At 42.5% G+C, this 16,375-nt stretch overlaps 1 protein-coding gene across 1 annotated transcript; it reads left to right on the top strand.

The window, feature by feature from the left end:
- Positions 1-7,122: 7,122 nt before the first annotated feature.
- On the top strand, positions 7,123-14,747 carry LOC134337956 (guanylin-like). The gene is made up of 3 exons (XM_063033400.1): positions 7,123-7,279; positions 8,385-8,571; positions 13,987-14,747. Exons 1-3 carry the CDS (start codon positions 7,208-7,210, stop codon positions 14,076-14,078), a joined length of 351 nt encoding a protein of 116 aa, XP_062889470.1. The 5' UTR covers positions 7,123-7,207; the 3' UTR covers positions 14,079-14,747.
- The last annotated feature ends 1,628 nt before the right edge of the window (positions 14,748-16,375 follow it).

The following is a 16,375-nucleotide window of genomic DNA, read 5'->3' as shown; positions in this document are numbered from 1 at the left end:
ACGGGGGCCTTCATCTCTGCACAGCACACACAGAGGGTCTCAGTAAAAGGGTAGGCAGAGAGGTGATGGTACAAGAGCCAGGGGACAACACAGTGACATGGACAGGTATTGGTATTGGTTTTTGATTTTTACATGTACCAAGATACAGTGAAAAGCTTGTCTTGCATTCTGTTTAAACAGATCAGCTCATTACACAGTGCATTGAGCTAGAATAAAGTAAAACAATCAAGTTTTGTAGAGGTTATAAAATCATTTAAGATAAAAGCCATGTTTGTTAGGGATCTCACATTTAGAAGATCAGGCTAAAGCCAAATGAATTCTTAGTTAACCAGTTTAAAAATTCTCTTTTTTCGATACGTACAAATAAGAGACTCTTTACGGTCTCAATAATGTACATTTCCTAAAAGTTCTGATAAGAATCTACTAGATGTAATTTTTAATTTGAAACCTTTTTATAATGGATCTATATTTAATATTTACAATATGTTGCTGGGAATGAGAAGTGTTCCTTAAGATAAAATTAAAAATCTTTGGGAACAAGACTTACAGACTTCAATTTCTGAGGAAACTTGGAATGAAATTTTTTAATCGGTTAACACTTCATCGTAAAGCACTTTTAACTACATCATCTGTATGAAAAGTGCTTGATAAATAAAGTTATTGCTTTTATTATTATTTTGTATCTTCTGCCTAACGTGGGAGGGGAGAAGACAGAAACCTTGGGATTCTTCAACCAAAGGAGCTCAGATACTGAGGATGATCAACACTGAAACTGAGATCATCTCTCCAATCCAGGGACTGAGGAGAATATTCAGGCTGACTTGGGGAGACACTTGGAGGCAATCCTAAGCAAGCTTTTGTAATTGAAATTGTAAGCAAGTTTTCATCTGTTATATTTGTTAATCATTTTAATAAAGGTTCTGAAACACACCAGCTTGTCATTGTCAAATAGGCAGTACCCTCTGAGACTTGTCCAGTGGGGTACAGATCAACTAAAAGTTGGAGGAAGCAGTGGTAATGGACTTTAATGCAGACATAAATGAGGTAATGTGGTTTGGGAAGTACATTTTGATAGATCACAGACAGTAAACGGCTGGTCCTAAGGAATGTTGAAGTACAGTGGGGCGCAAGTCCATAGCTCACTGCAGGTTGTAAGACAGGTCAATAGGATAGTGAAAAAACATTTAGAACCTGGGGCATTGAGTTAGGACATCAAGTTGTAGTGTACTGAATATTGGTTGGAACACACTTGGAGCTTTGTGTACAGTTCTGGTTATCACACCAAAGGGATGTGGTAGTACAGAGTGCAGAAGTGTATATTCCCTGGAATGGAGGGCAGTACCTCTGAGGATAGGCTGGGTTTGTTCTCCCTGGATTGTAGGAGGCTGAGAAGTGACCTTATGGAGCTTCATAAAATCATGAGGGGCATCGATTGTAGACAGTCTTTATCCCATGGCTCGGGCTTTTAAAACACAGGTTTAAGATGAGAGGAGAGAAACTTAAAGGAAATATGAAGGGTGAGATTTTCACACAGAGGGTGGATATCTGGTGCTAGAAGAAATATTACATCAGATATATTTACAAGGTTGAAAGTAGTTTGCACAGATACATAGGTAGGAAAGGCAAAGAGACATAAGGGCCCAACATGGGTGAATGGGATTCACATATTATGGTCAGCACATTCTCTTTCTTGTGGCACTACAGAGGCCGTGGAGCACGTTGGCTACTCAATATTTATACATGCAAAGAGTTGAAATCTTTCTCCCAGTGGAGACATTCCTGCGGGCAGTCTCCATGTAATGTTGTAGATAGAGTGTTTGATTAAGCATTCTTTGTTTAAATAATTAATTACAGGTTAGATGTATAATTATGTGACTGGCATATAATATATTGTCATGCCACCATGTCAAAAGTGCACTCCTTTACAAAACAAAACTAAACACAATTTATCCCCAGCTCTCCTATGTTTTCTTTCAATTAGTTTTATTTCTAGAACTACAAAACAGTCTGTTACTGCCACGAGCTACAGTCAAGCTTCATAGGATATACAGAGAGCAACCAAAAGAATCGTTAGGAGGGAAGAGATGAAATATGAAAACAAGCTAGCAAAGTGGATAGTAAAAGAGAGATGAGAGTGGATATAGGATGCTAGAAAATGAGGCCAGAGAAATAATAACAGGGAACAAAGAGATTGCAGATGAACTAAGTGAGTATTTTTCACTGTGGAAGACACTAGAAGTGTACCAGATGTTGAAGGATGTGAGGGAAGGGAAATTTACGCATTTACTATTACAAGGGAGAAGGTGATCAAAAGCTGAAGCTAAAGGTACATAAGTCACCCGGACCAGATGAACTGTACCCTAGAGTTCTGAAAGAGATACTGGGTGAGATTGTGCAGGCATTAGTAATGATCTTTCAAAAACCATTGAACTCTGGCATGGGTGTGGAGGAGTGGAAAATTGCAAATGTCACTCCACTCTTTAAGAAAGGAGGGAGGCAGCAGAAAGGAAATAATAGACCAGTTAGCCTGACCTCAGTGGTTGGGAAGATGTTGGAGTCAATTGTTAAGGATGAGGTGATGGAGTACTTGGTGACACAGGACAAGATAGGACAAGTCAGCATTGTTTCCTTCAGGGAAAATCTTGCCTGGTGAACCTGTTGGGATTCTTTGAGGAGATTACAAGTAGGATAAATAAAGGGATTCAGTGGGACCACTTCCTTTTATACTGTATGTCAATGATTTGGATGATGTAATACATGGCTTCGTTGGCAAGTTTACAGATGGTACAAAGATTGGTAGAGGGACAGGTAGTACTGAGGAAACAGTTAGGCTACAGAAGTATTTAGACAGATTAAGAGAATGGGCAAGAAAATGGCAAATGAAATACAATGTTGGAAAACGCACGATCATGCACTTTGGTAGAAATAAACGAGCAGAATAGATGGGGAGAAAATCCAAAAATCTGAAATGCAAAGGGACTTGGGAGTTCTTGTACAGAACAACCTAAAAGTTAATTTGCAGGTAGAGTCAGTGGTGAGGAAGGCAAATGCAATGTTAGCACTCATTTCAAGAAGTCTAGAATACAAGAGCACGGATATGATGCTGAGGATTTATAAGGCACTGGTGAGGCCTCACCTTGAGTATTGTGAACAGTTTTGAGCTCTTCATCTAAGAAAAGATGCGCTGGCATTGGAGAGGGTTCTGAGGAGATCCACAAGGATGATTACTGGATGAAAGGGTTATCATATGAGGAATGTTTGATAGCTCTGGGTCTATACTCACTGGAATTTAGAAGGATGAGGGGGTTTCTCATTGAAACTTTTTGTATGTTGAAAGGCCTAGACAGAGTAGATGTGAAGAGGATGTTTCCCATGGTGGGGGAGTCTAGGACAAGAGGGCACAGCCTCAGGATAGAGGGGCATCCTTTTAAAACAGAGATGCAGAGAAATTTCTTTAGCCAGAGGGTGTTTAACTTACATGTCCCCAAACAGATGAAGGGGGTTCAGTAAGCCCTGGTGGGCAAAGGAAATGATTCAAAGATAACATCACGATGCCTGAAGAAATTCAACTTTACAACTAAAAACTGCAGAGAAAAATTACAAGGATGTTGCCAGGACTTCAGGACTTGAAATACAGGGAAGATATTTTTTTCATTCAATAGATACACCTGGAGGAAATCTTTTGCAAACGGGGCTTGTGCTACATGAGGTTGACCACACAGAAGAAGCAGCAGCTCAAACGGAGAGACTGAAAAACTGAAAGATGCGACCCATAGTCACAACCACCACTGACTCATGTCCCACTGCACCAGAATGGCTTCCACTGCCACCTGAGGACCCACCACTGACTCATGTCCCACTGCACCAGAACATGTGGATCCCACCTGAGGACTCACCACTGACTCATGTCCCACTGCACCAGATTGGCTTCCACTGCCACCTGAGGACCCACCACTGACTCATGTCCCACTGCACCAGAACGTGTGGATCCCACCTGAGGACCCACCACTGACTCATGTCCCACTGCACCAGAACGTGTGGATCCCACCTGAGGACCCACCACTGACTCATGTCCCACTGCACCAGATTGGCTTCCACTGCCACCTGAGGACCCACCACTGACTCATGTCCCACTGCACCAGAATGGCTTCCACTGCCACCTGAGGACCCACCACTGACTCATGTCCCACTGCACCAGAACGTGTGGATCCCACCTGAGGACCCACCACTGACTCATGTCCCACTGCACCAGATTGGCTTCCACTGCCACCTGAGGACCCACCACTGACTCATGTCCCACTGCACCAGAATGGCTTCCACTGCCACCGGAGTCCACTGGAGCAGGACTGGTTGCACAGCGTGTCGCTGCCTGGTTCAGCTACCAGGGAAGAAGGCATCAGAGGCAGTGCACATAGTTGTTGTGTGGTCAAACGAATAGTGCAGCTGATTGTCTTGGACATTTTTGTTGTGATCGCAAGACCCTGTTGGACATTGGTAATGTAGAATACCGTGAGTCTGATTCACTAATTCAGTGGTGAGACTGACGTTGGGGGAGCTGCATAGCCTCGGTTGTTGTGCAGACTGGGCACTCTTGCCTTGGGCCAACTATTGCGGCCTCCAGGGAAGAAAACGCTGGAGCTAGTTGGGTACTGCTGGATTTCATACTTGGCTGAGGGTTGGCTCCTCCTGTCAGTACTATCCTCCAATGTTTGCTCAGTGGAAGACAAGCTGGATTAAGTTTGGCTGTGGCTATACTTGTGTGAGATAAGGAACTGCTGCATGCTTGTTCTTACAGAAACGTGGCTCCAGTAAAACATCCCTGTACCATCAATCTACAGGTCATGACACTCAGGGACTTGAGCTATATTATTATTTTTTTTTTTGAACTGCATATTTTTCTCCTGTCATAATTATGTGTGCTGTGTGCTGTGCGCTGTGTGTAATTGTTTGTATTGTTTTACACCTTGGCCTCAGAGGAACGCTGTTTGGCTGTATCTGTGTGAATAGTTGAATGACAATTAAACTTGAACATGAACTCAAACTGCACTCTGTAACACTTTAATTCAACCATTGTTTGACATCGTATGCAGTTCTGGTTGCTGCATTACAGGAAGGATGTGGAGGCTGCAGAAGACGTTCATCAGGATGTTGCATGGAGTATTAGATAAAAGGAGAGGTTGAGAAAACTTGGATTGTTTTCGCTGAAGCACTGGGGGATGAGGAGAAACCTCATGGAATGATGTAGGTAGGGAAGATAGTCAGGATGGAAATGTCAAAAAATAGAGGGCACAGCTTTGATGTGCAAGGGGAAAGATTAAAGCAGATTTGAAGTTCAAGTTGGCGCTCAATCATAGAAACATAAAAAACATACAGCACAATACAGGTCCTTCAGCCCACAAAGATGTGCCGAACATGTCCTTACCTTAAAATGACCTAGGCTTTACCCATAGCCCTCTATTCTTCTAAGTTCCATGTAGCCAACCAGGAGTCTCTTAAAAGACCCTATCGTTTCCGCCTCCACCACCACCGCATGCAGCCCATTCCACGCACTTGCCACTTTCTGTGTAAAAAACTTACCCCTGACATATCCTCTGTACCTACTTCCAAGCACCTTAAAACTATGCCCTCTCATGCTAACCATTTCAGCCCTGGGGAAAAGCCTCTGACTATCCACATGATCAATGCCTCTCATTATCTTGTACACCTCTATCAAGTCACTTCTCATCCTCCTTCACTCCAAGGAGAAAAGGCCAAGTTCACTCAACCTATTCTCATAAGGCATGCTCCCCAATCCAGGCAACATCCTTGTAAATTTCCTCTGCATCCTTTCTATGGTTTCCACATCCTTCCTATAGTGAGGTGACCAGAACTGAGCACAGTACTCCAAGTGGGGTCTGACCAGGGTCCTATATAGCTGCAATGTTATCTCTCAGCTCTTAAACTCAACCCCACAGTTGATGAAGGCCAATGCACCATATACCTTCTTAACTACAGAGTCAACCTGCGTAGCAGCTTTGAGTGTCCTATAGACTCGGACACCAAGATCCCTCTGATCCTTCACACTACCAAGAGTCTTACCATTAATTCTATAATGATGTATCTGTTCAGTGTGCTGGGACGGAGGGCTATCATGGGTTCTTGTGGGAAAACAGATTCTATGACCATGTGGGCCTGCTGAAAAACTCAAGTCCTCATTTAGAACAAAAAGGGGAAACAAACAAAAAAACAGAACAGCATGCATCAGTAGATCCTGGTGGTGTTACAGACAATAAGGGATGGGGTAAGAGGGGCATTAACGGAAGTTGGAGAGGTCAATATTCATGCCATCAGGATGGAGGCAACCCAGACGGAATATAAGGTGTTGTTCCTCCAACCTAAGTGTGGCTTCATCTTGACAGTGAAGGAGACCATGGATTGACGTATTGGAATGGGAATAGGACATGGAATTGAGATGTGTGGCCACTGGGAGATCCTGCTTTCTCTTTTTCCTTTTTTTTTCTCTGTCTGTCCCTCTCACAATAACTCCTTGCCTGATCTCCATCTTCCTCTGTTGCTGTCCTCCCCCTTTCTTTCTCCCCAGGCCTCCTGTCCCATGATCCTCTCCCTTCTCTAGCTCTGTATCCCTTTTGTCAATCAATTTCCCAGCTCTTAGCTTCATCTCTCCCCCTTCTGTCTTCTCCTAACATTTCAGATCTCCCCCTCCCCCTCCCACTTTCAAATCTCTTACTATCTCTTCTTTCTGTTAGTCCTGACAAAGGGTCTTGGCCCGAAACGTCGACTGTACCTCTTCCTATAGATGCTGCCTGGCCTGCTGCGTTCACCAGCAACTTTTGTGTATGTTGCTTGAAATTCCAGCATCTGCAGATTTCCTCGTGTTTGCGGTGTTACAGTACTGTACCTTTTCCAAGGACATTGTCGTTCCCCCTGCAGTCCTCATGAGCCAAGTTCTTCGCCGACACCTGTTCTCATTTTGAAACTGAGACAAATCTTGTTATTGATTAATGGCACCAGGATGACACAGGTTATCCAGTGGCAATTAAATTTTATATGTGGGTGTCACAGTGTAATGAATGTAATGTCATATATTATGTTTACACTAATAGTCTTACATCAGGTGACTTTTCACCATGAACCAGAGCTTTAAAAGCTGCCAGATTGCACTTTTCATGAATAAACCTTGCAGCAAAACCTCGGGTTGCAGCTCACCATGAAAACTACTTCCGCTCTTGTTTTGGCTCTCAGTTGCTTGACAAGTATTTTGGCAAATGTTATGGTTCAAGTAAGTACACATTATTTCTTAATTCAGCTTCATGCATTCAGCAAATGTGATTACAATCATACAACAAATAAGTATAATTACAAATTATTTGGGACTTTAATTGCATTGCTATGGAACAATTTTTAAATCACCTTCTATGTAATCCAAAGGAAAATATATATTACCTTTAATGATGGAGATGGGAAGAGAGAGAATGTGGGAAGGAAGGTGGGAGAGAGAGAGAGAGAGTGTGTATTAATTCCATTCATTTGGCAGCCCATTTTCAACACTTTTTAACTGATTGTGATGCAGCTACAACACAAACAGGAGTATTTCTGACAATGATGTGGGATTTCACTGCTTCGGGGCACTTCTGAAGGACCACTGCCCTGGCAAAGGCATTGACTTCCCATCTGCCAGATGTAGAGGTACATTGACCTCAAGAACAATGAAACCATGTTTTCCTAGCATACTCATCGGCTTTCCAAATCAACTCACAGCCCAGAAGCAGGTTGATGGTGGACAACATATTTGTCTCAATTCTTCACACATCCCCTGAGTGCCTGAGGATGTGATCGGTGGGTCATGAATGCAACTTCTTTTAATCGAATTGGCAAAGTAGCTCCCAAGTGTGGGCACCCATGGCAAGCTTCTCTTTGCAGATCCACTCATTACTTCTGTTATGATCATTCCACACTTAATCCTAAATTCTGCATCTCTAAGAATATCTGTACACCCGGAAACAGGCTGAACATGAAGCTGTTGCGTGCAATCCTTCTGTAGTCCTGGTTCTCCAGTACTCTTCTGTTAATATTAAGGTAGTGTCCCTGACCTGGCATTAACTGGTTTCGTCTCTCCACAGATGCTAAATGACCAGCTGAGTTCTTCTGTTTTTGTTTCAGGCACCAGCATCTGCAGTTTTATTACGTTTCAATTAATTACTGGATCTTTGCGTAAGCAAATTAACTGCAGTATTTCCCACTCTGTGACATTAACTACACCCCCAGTTGCCTCATTGGCTGTGTAGTGTTATGAAAATGCTGGCATCTTGCATCTTTTCAGCTACAGTTCCATGTCAGACTGCTGAGTACAATTAATACCTGCCATGTTTCTCTGTTTCTGCAAGGAAGGAAAGTACATGTTCCCTCTGGAGGATGTGAAGAAGCTGTGGACGTTGATGAGCACTCAGAATAAAAGTAACCTAGATACTAGCGGCTCTGTCTCAACCAAGCTCTGCCCTTGCTCTACACTACCAAAGGTGTTTCAATCAGTTTGCTCCTTGGAAGATGCTGATAAAGTTTTTCTCAGGCTGGGTGAGTGGAATTTGGAATGGGTTGGTCTTACTACAGTCACGTGTACTGAGATACAGTGAAAAGTTTGCCTTGCACTCTGATACAGATCTAATCATTATACAGAGCATTGCGGTAGAACAATGACAATGCAGAACAGAGATGATAAGACCTGAAGACGTGGGAGCAGAATTAGATCAGTCCACCCATCGAGTCTGCTCCACAATTTCATTACGGCTGATTTATTATCCCTCTCAACCCTTTTCTCCTGCCTTCTCCCATAATCAAGAAACATATCATACTCTGCTTTAAATATACACAGTGAACTGGCCTCCACAGCCATATGTGGCAACAAATTCCTCAGCTTCACCACCCTCTGGCTGAAGAAATTCTTATTCACCTCTGTTCTAAAATGACATGCTTGTGTTCTGAGGCTGATCCCAGACTCTAGGAAGCATCCTCTCCATTTTGAAGAGTCTTCCTTCAGTTAGTCCTGACGAAGGGTCTCGGCCTGAAACATCGACTGCAGCTCTTCCTAGAGATGCTGCCTGGCCTGCTGCGTTCACCAGCAACTTTTATGTGTGTTGCTCCTTATGCATTAATCCTTTCATTCCCAGAATCACTCTTGTGAACCTCCTCTGGAACCTGTCCAATACCAGCACATCTTTTCTGTGATAAAAGATCCAAATACTCCAAGTGCAGTCTGACCAATGCCTTATAAAGCCTCAGCATCACACCCTTGCTCTTATATTCTAGTCCTCTCGAAATTAATGCTAACATTGCACTTGCCCTCCTTGCCACCAATTCAACCTGCAAGTTAACTTTAGAGACTCCTGCACACCGAATCCCAAGTCCCTTTGCAGTTCTCATTTCTGAATTTTCTCCCCCTTTATTCCTTCTACAAAAGTGCATGAACATACATTGTATTCCATCCGCCACTTCCTTGTCCATTCTCCTAATCCGTCCAAGTCCTTTTTCAGACTCCATGCTTCCTCAATACTATCCTCTACCTATGTTTATATCATCTGCCAGTCCTGGCCACAAAGCCATCGAGATCATCGGATCATTGACATATAATGTGAAAAGAGGTGGTCCCAATACTGTCCACTGTGGAACACTACTAGTCACTGGCAGCCAATCAGGAAACAATAACCTTCATTCCCCCTCCTTGCCTCCTGCCTGTCAGCAAGTCTTCTATTCTATTCAATCTTCTAGGAGAAAATACAGAGCAGCTAAACAATAAGTTGCAAGACCATAGTGAGGCAGATTGTGAGGTCAAGAGTCCAACTTATCATACTAGGGAACTACTTGTTACAGTGGGTGGAACTGAAAAATAAGAATGGTATGACCACATTAATGGGGCTATATTACATACCACCTAACAATTCTAGGGATTTAGAGGAACAAGTTTGTAGAAAGATCACAGACTATTGCAAGAAACATAAGGTTATTATAATAGATGATTTTAACTTCCACATTTTGACTGGGACTCCCATACTGAATAAAGGACAATATGGCATAGAGTTTATCAAATGTGTTCAGGAAAGTTTCTTTAATCAGTACGTAAAAGTCCCAGAATGAGAGAGTGTGTGATACTGGATCTGCTATTAGGGAATGCGATGGGACAGATGACAGAAGTTTGTCTGGGGGATCATTTTGCATCTAGTGACCACAATGCAATTTGTTTCAAAGTAAATATGCAACAAAGATAGGTCTGGTCCATAGGTTGAGATTCTAAATTTGAGAAAGGTCAATCTTGATAGTATCAGAAAGGATTTGGCAAGTGTAGATTGGGACAGACTGTTTTCTGGCAAAGATGTACTTGGTAAGTGAGAGGCCTTCAAAAGTGAAATTTTGAGAGTAGAGAGCTTGCATTTGCCTGTCAGGATAAAAGGTAAAGAGGTGTAGGGAACCTTGGTTTTCAAGAGATATTGAGGCCCTGGTTAAGAAAAAGAAGGAGGTATATTGCAGGTAGGAACAAATGAGGTTCTTATGGAGTATAAGAAATGCAAGAGAACACTTAAGAAAGAAATCAGGAGAGCCCAAAGAAGGCATGAGGTTGCCTTAGCAGACAAGGTGAAGGAGAATCCTAAGTGATTCTACAGATATGTTAAGAGAAAAGGGATTGCAAGGGACAAAATTGGTCCTCTGGAAGATCAGAATGGTCATCCATGTATAGACCCCAAAACAGATTTTTTTTTGCATCTGTATTTACTCAGGAGATGGACACAGAGTCTATAGAAATTAGTAAAAGCAGCATCAACTTCACGGACCCTGTACAGTTTCCAGAGTAGGAGGTGCTTGCTATCCTGAGGCAAATCAGGGTGGATAAAACCCTAGGGCTTGACAAGGTGTTACCTCGGACCCTACGGGAAGCAGTTGCAGAAACTTCAGAGCCCTAGTGGAGATATTTAAATCATCCTTAGTGACAGGATTGGAGGATAGCCAATGTTGTTCTGCTGTTTAAGAAAGGCTCTAAACATAAACCAGGAAATTTAGGCAGGTGAGTCTGACATCAGTTGTGGGAAAGTTATTAGAAGGAATTCTAAGGGACTGGATTTATGAGTATTTGGGTGGGCAAGGATAGTCAGCATGGCTTCATGTGGGGTAGGTCATATCTAACCAATCTTACAGAGTTTTTCCAGGAAGTTACCAGGAAAGTGGATGAAGAAAAGGTAGTGGATATTGTCTACATGGACTTCAGCAAAGGCATTTGACAAGGTCCTGCCTGGGAAGTTGGTTAGGAAGATTCAGTCGCTCAGCATTCAAGATGAGGTAGTAAAATCGATTAGATGTTGGCTTTGTGTGAAAAGCCAGAGAGTGGTATTAGATGGTTGCCTCTCTGGCTGGAGGCCAGTGACTAGTGATGTGCCATAAGGATCGGTGCTAGGTCCATTGCTGTTTATCATCTATATCAACGATCTGGATGATAATGTGGTTAACTGGATCAGCAAATTTGTGGATGACACCAAAAGTGGGGATGTAGTGGACAGCAAGGAAAGCTATCATGGCTTGCAGAGGGATCTAGATCAGCTTGAAAAATGGGCTGAAAAATGACAGATGGAATTTAATGCAGACAAGTGTGGGTATTGTACTTCACTAGGACCAATCAGGGTAGGTCTTACACAGTGAATGGTAGGGCATTGAGGAATGTGGTAGAACAAAGGGATCTAGGATTACAGGAGCATCATTTATTGAAAGTTATATCACAGGTAGATAAGCTTTTGGCACATTGTCCTTCATAAATCAATGTATTGAGTACAGATGATGGGATGTTATGTTGAAGTTGTATAAGACCTTGCTAAGGCCTAATTTGGAATATCGTGAGCAGCTTTGATCACCTACCTACAGAACAGATATAAATAAGATTGAAGGAGTACAAAGAAAATTTACAGGGATCTTGTTGGGTCTGAAGGACCTTAATTATAAGGAAAGATTGAATAGATTAGGACTATTCCTCAGAATATAGAAGATTGAGAGGAGATCTAATAGAGGTATACAAAATTGTGAGTGATATAGATAGTGTAAATGCAAGTAAGCTGTTTCCACTGGGGTTGGGTGGGACTACAACTAGACATCATTTGTTAAGAGTGAAAGATGAAATGTTTTGGGGGAACATAAGGGGAAACTTCTTCACTCATAGGGTCATGAGAGTGTAGAGTGAGCTGCCAGCACAATTGGTTCATGCGAGCTTGATTTCAACATTTAAGAGAAATTTTCGATAGGTACATGGAGAGTAGGGGTATGGAGAACTATGGTCCAGTGCAGATCAATGGAAGTAGGCAGTTTAAATGGTTTTGACATGGACTAGAGGGGCAACGGGCCTGTTTTTGTGCTGTACTTCTCTATGACTCGAAAGGCTATCCTTGAGCCCCAGGTTTCTATATCTTCTGCCCAATGGCGGAGAGGAAAGAGAACAGATGGGATCTTTGATTATGCTAGCTGCTTTACTGAGGTAGTGGGATGTATAGACAGAGTCCTTGGAAGGGAGTCTGGTGTCCATGTTATGTCGAGCTGATTCCTCAGTTTCTTGCAGTCATGTGCATATTAGTTATGTGCATATCAGTCATGGTCATATTAGTTGCTGTATCAAACTAGGAGTCTTTCCATAGTATATTGATAAAAATTGGTATGGATCAAAGGGGACTTGCCGGATTAATTTTGCTTCCTGAGGATATAGAGACACTGCTCAGCATTCTTGGCCATGACATCTATGTGGTTGGCTCTGGACAGGCTCTAGACATTGTTCAGTGTATGATTGAAGTACAAAAATGATTGAGCCAAAACTTTAACTCTGTTTCTCTTTCCATGGATGCTACATAACCTGCTGAGTATTTTCTGGATTTGATTTATGAATTGAGTTATAACTTATAAAGTATTTGGTGATTAACTGGTAAGTTAGCTGGAGAAAGAAAATCCTCACCAGTTAGTATCTGCATTTTGCAACTCATATGGAAATGTATTCAGTCAGACAGTATCACCAAGTCTGTTTGTTTGACACAAAAGCTCCCCTTCTACAAGACACCAAATACTAGAGCATTTAAGGGAACAGGATGAACACCACCATTACTATATTGTTAGCAATGAAATGAATAGTTTGTGACCCACAGACAGCACAAGGGAGTAGATTGTGAAGCACAGACAGCGCAAGGGATGTGGTAAATCATATATATATGTTGTATCTGGGTTACCTGTCTGGACACACCCCTCTGCTGTCTGCTCCTATGGCTCCTCCCACAGATCCCTGAGTAAAGGCGATTGCGCCATTGCTCCTCCTCTCAGTCCAGGGCAGACACTCAGCATGCTGGAGGTCACATTTTACTGCTAATAAAAGCCTTTCAGTATTTACTCTACTTCCAGTCTTTTGGAGTAATTGACAGTGCATCAAGGGAGTAGATTGTGACCCACAGACAGCACCCACCAGTGAGCGTCCTGAGATCTTGTACATGAGAGAGGGAGAACTGTAAACAACGGGGACCTAGAGAGGAACTCAGAGGTAGTAAATGTACCAGGAAAATGCGCAAGGGGGGAATTTTTCAATTAGCAAGGGAAGAGAAGTGATCAAAGGATTCCGAAAATATAAAAACACACAAAGAAAAATCAATGTAATGGTCAAAATTGCTGGACTATTTACTTTGATAGTCCTTTCTAACTCAGTTCAGCAAGAACAACTGGCATACTTCATTATTTTTCGATTTAAACCCGGTTTAAGTATCCATCCAGAATTCCTGATAAGCAGCTTGGCATGGGGAAACTCAGCTTTATGAAACTGTGTGATTGTCTTTACGGTTTCAACTTGCTGTTCACTGACACTGGGTTTCATGTCTCAAATTAATGGAGCTATGATGTTTCCTACCGTGACTTTTCTGTAGTAAACTCATGGAAGTCATTTATTGCTGGATTGTGATGAAGCTTATTTCCCCTCTCTCCTTTTTACAGAGCTATTAGCAAAGAGTGCTGACATGTGTGAAATCTGCGCCTATGCTGCCTGCACCGGCTGTAACTCGGTGAATATTACAAAAGTACTGTAAAGCTGCATAATTGAATGAATGTAGCTGACAGGACCATTTGATGAATAGTTACATCACGTACAGTATAGTCTTCTGTTTATAGTACTAGAGTCTGTCAGTATGCAGAGTGATCGCTGCAATATGACTTGCAATATCACATGGGACGCTGCAGCCAGAGAGGTAGAGCTGTGACAACGCTAATCCTGTGACCATCCCCTTGATCAGACAACCACCAAGTGATGGCCTTCACTACCACACTCACCTCTATGATTTGTCCTGCCAGTTTACATCTGCCTTAATAGGGAAATTTCTAATGACTTTTCTGGAATTGGATAAAGCTCCACAAAGCAGTGCGGTGATGTAGTGCGTAGTACATCTGGCTGGTGACCCCAGAGTCCCAGGTCGAATCCTGACCTGTGTGGAGTTTACAACTGCTCCTTGTGACCATGTGGGTTTTCTGTGGGTCCTCTGGCTTCATCCCCATCTGTTTAAAGTGATTTGATTGGGTTAATTGGCTGCTGTAAATTTCCCATGAGCTGCTAGGAATTGATGGGAATGTGTTTTGGGGAAAATTTCAGGGGACATGGGATCCCTCAGTAAACTAGCATAGACTTGATGAGCAGAATGTCTTCTTTCTATGTTGTATGAAATTATTAAAATGAAAGGTTATAATAAAAGTCTCTGGGGTTGAGTTTTATGTTTCTGGATGAAGGAATAATTGATCAATAAACAGAAAGCATGTCCTCCTCAGACTGACTGACTGCTACCCTGGGCATCTCCAGCTCTGCACAATATATACAGATGCCTTCAATAAAGAGAATAACCATGAGGTGCCTATTTTACCTTTGATAGAAGTGTCAGGGGGCAGCACAGCGACATTGGCAAATAAAGTAAATAGGCAAGGAGAAAGGATGATGTAGGAAAATGGCAGTTGGTAAACCCCTGGAATTCTCTAATCTCAAGAGCTGTGGGAGCTCAGATACTGAGGCTGAGAACCTTTCTCCAATGAAGGGATCAGGGAGAATATGCAGGCACGGATTTGGCTCTGATCCTACCAAACGATAGAATAGACTTGAGAGCCGACTGGCCAATTCCTGCTCCTAGTCTGCACTGTGTGATGGAAGCTGGATTAGAAAGACACCACGATCCTCACTTCAGAATCAGTACCCCAGGTGCGGCTATAATAAAAATTCTCTTTTCTCTATGTTTATAAACCAGTATTTTTCCTATTATACTTACCAATCAGTTCAATGTAATAAAGCTCATCAAACACACCAGTTTATAATTGCCTAACAGGGAGAAATCAACATGATTGAACCAGTCCAGTTCCTCCACAGATATTGCCTGATCTGCTGAGCTCCTTCAGGAATTTGTGTGTGTTGCTGCAGTAGATGTCCTTCCCTTCACACAACCCAGTTCACAATTCTCAATTCATTTCAAATCAGCACCATTTGAAATCTGATTCCTCGGCAAATTCTGGTGTCACCAGGATACCTGCTGGTTATCCTTTTCCTATTCCTTCTCCAGGGGCCACCATTACAGTACACTACAGTATACTATAGTACATTACAGTACACCACAGTGCACTACAATACACTATAGTACACTACAGTGCACTTCAGTATACTATAGTACATTACAGTACACTGCAGTACACTACAGTACACTACAGTAGACTATAGTACACTACAATACACTACAGTATACTCTAGTACACTACAGTACACTACAGTATACTATAGTACATTACAGTACACTACAGTACACTACAGTACACTACAGTATACTCTAGTACACTACAGTACACTACAGTAGACTATAGTACACCACAGTACACTACAGTATGCTGCATTGAGCAGAAGTGATGGAGTAATGGCTCCAAAAATGAATATTCACTCTCACTGGGAGGTAAACCGAACAAGCTGCAACAAATGTTCAGTGCAGACCCCTGTTAGGAAAAAGCCCTTGGTGCTGTGGTTGGGGGACGGGATGGGGGTGGAGGATGGATTCTGTTCATGGAGGAAAGGAAGAAGCCATGTCCAACATCAACAGTGTCCAAGGTATGGCTGCAGTTTCTTCTGTGATCGCTGACTGAGCAGGACTGACAGTCATTTCATGTTCCCAGAAGACCAGAGGACGATAAGACATGGAAGCAGAATTCCGCCAACCACCTCATCATGGCTGATTTATTTTTTCTCTCAAGCACATTCTCCTGCCTTCTCCTTGTAATCATTGGCACCCTTACTGATCAAGACCCTATGAATCACTGTTTTAAATCAACCCCCACAGCTATCAGTGGCAATGAATTCCATAGATTC

Source organism: Mobula hypostoma, chromosome 25 (assembly GCF_963921235.1).
Source record: "Mobula hypostoma chromosome 25, sMobHyp1.1, whole genome shotgun sequence".
Classification (NCBI taxonomy): Eukaryota; Metazoa; Chordata; class Chondrichthyes; order Myliobatiformes; family Myliobatidae; genus Mobula; species Mobula hypostoma.
Note: the sequence above shows the minus strand (reverse complement) of the source record. Positions and strands in the feature narration are given on the sequence as shown.

Bases quoted from the DNA above. Each gene is read 5' to 3' on its own strand.
- LOC134337956 (XM_063033400.1), top strand. From the start codon at position 7,208: ATGAAAACTACTTCCGCTCTTGTTTTGGCTCTCAGTTGCTTGACAAGT. The intron at 7,280-8,384 runs GTAAGTACACAT...TGTTTCTGCAAG, and splicing joins TGGCAAATGTTATGGTTCAA to GAAGGAAAGTACATGTTCCC. The intron at 8,572-13,986 runs GTGAGTGGAATT...TCCTTTTTACAG, and splicing joins TAAAGTTTTTCTCAGGCTGG to AGCTATTAGCAAAGAGTGCT.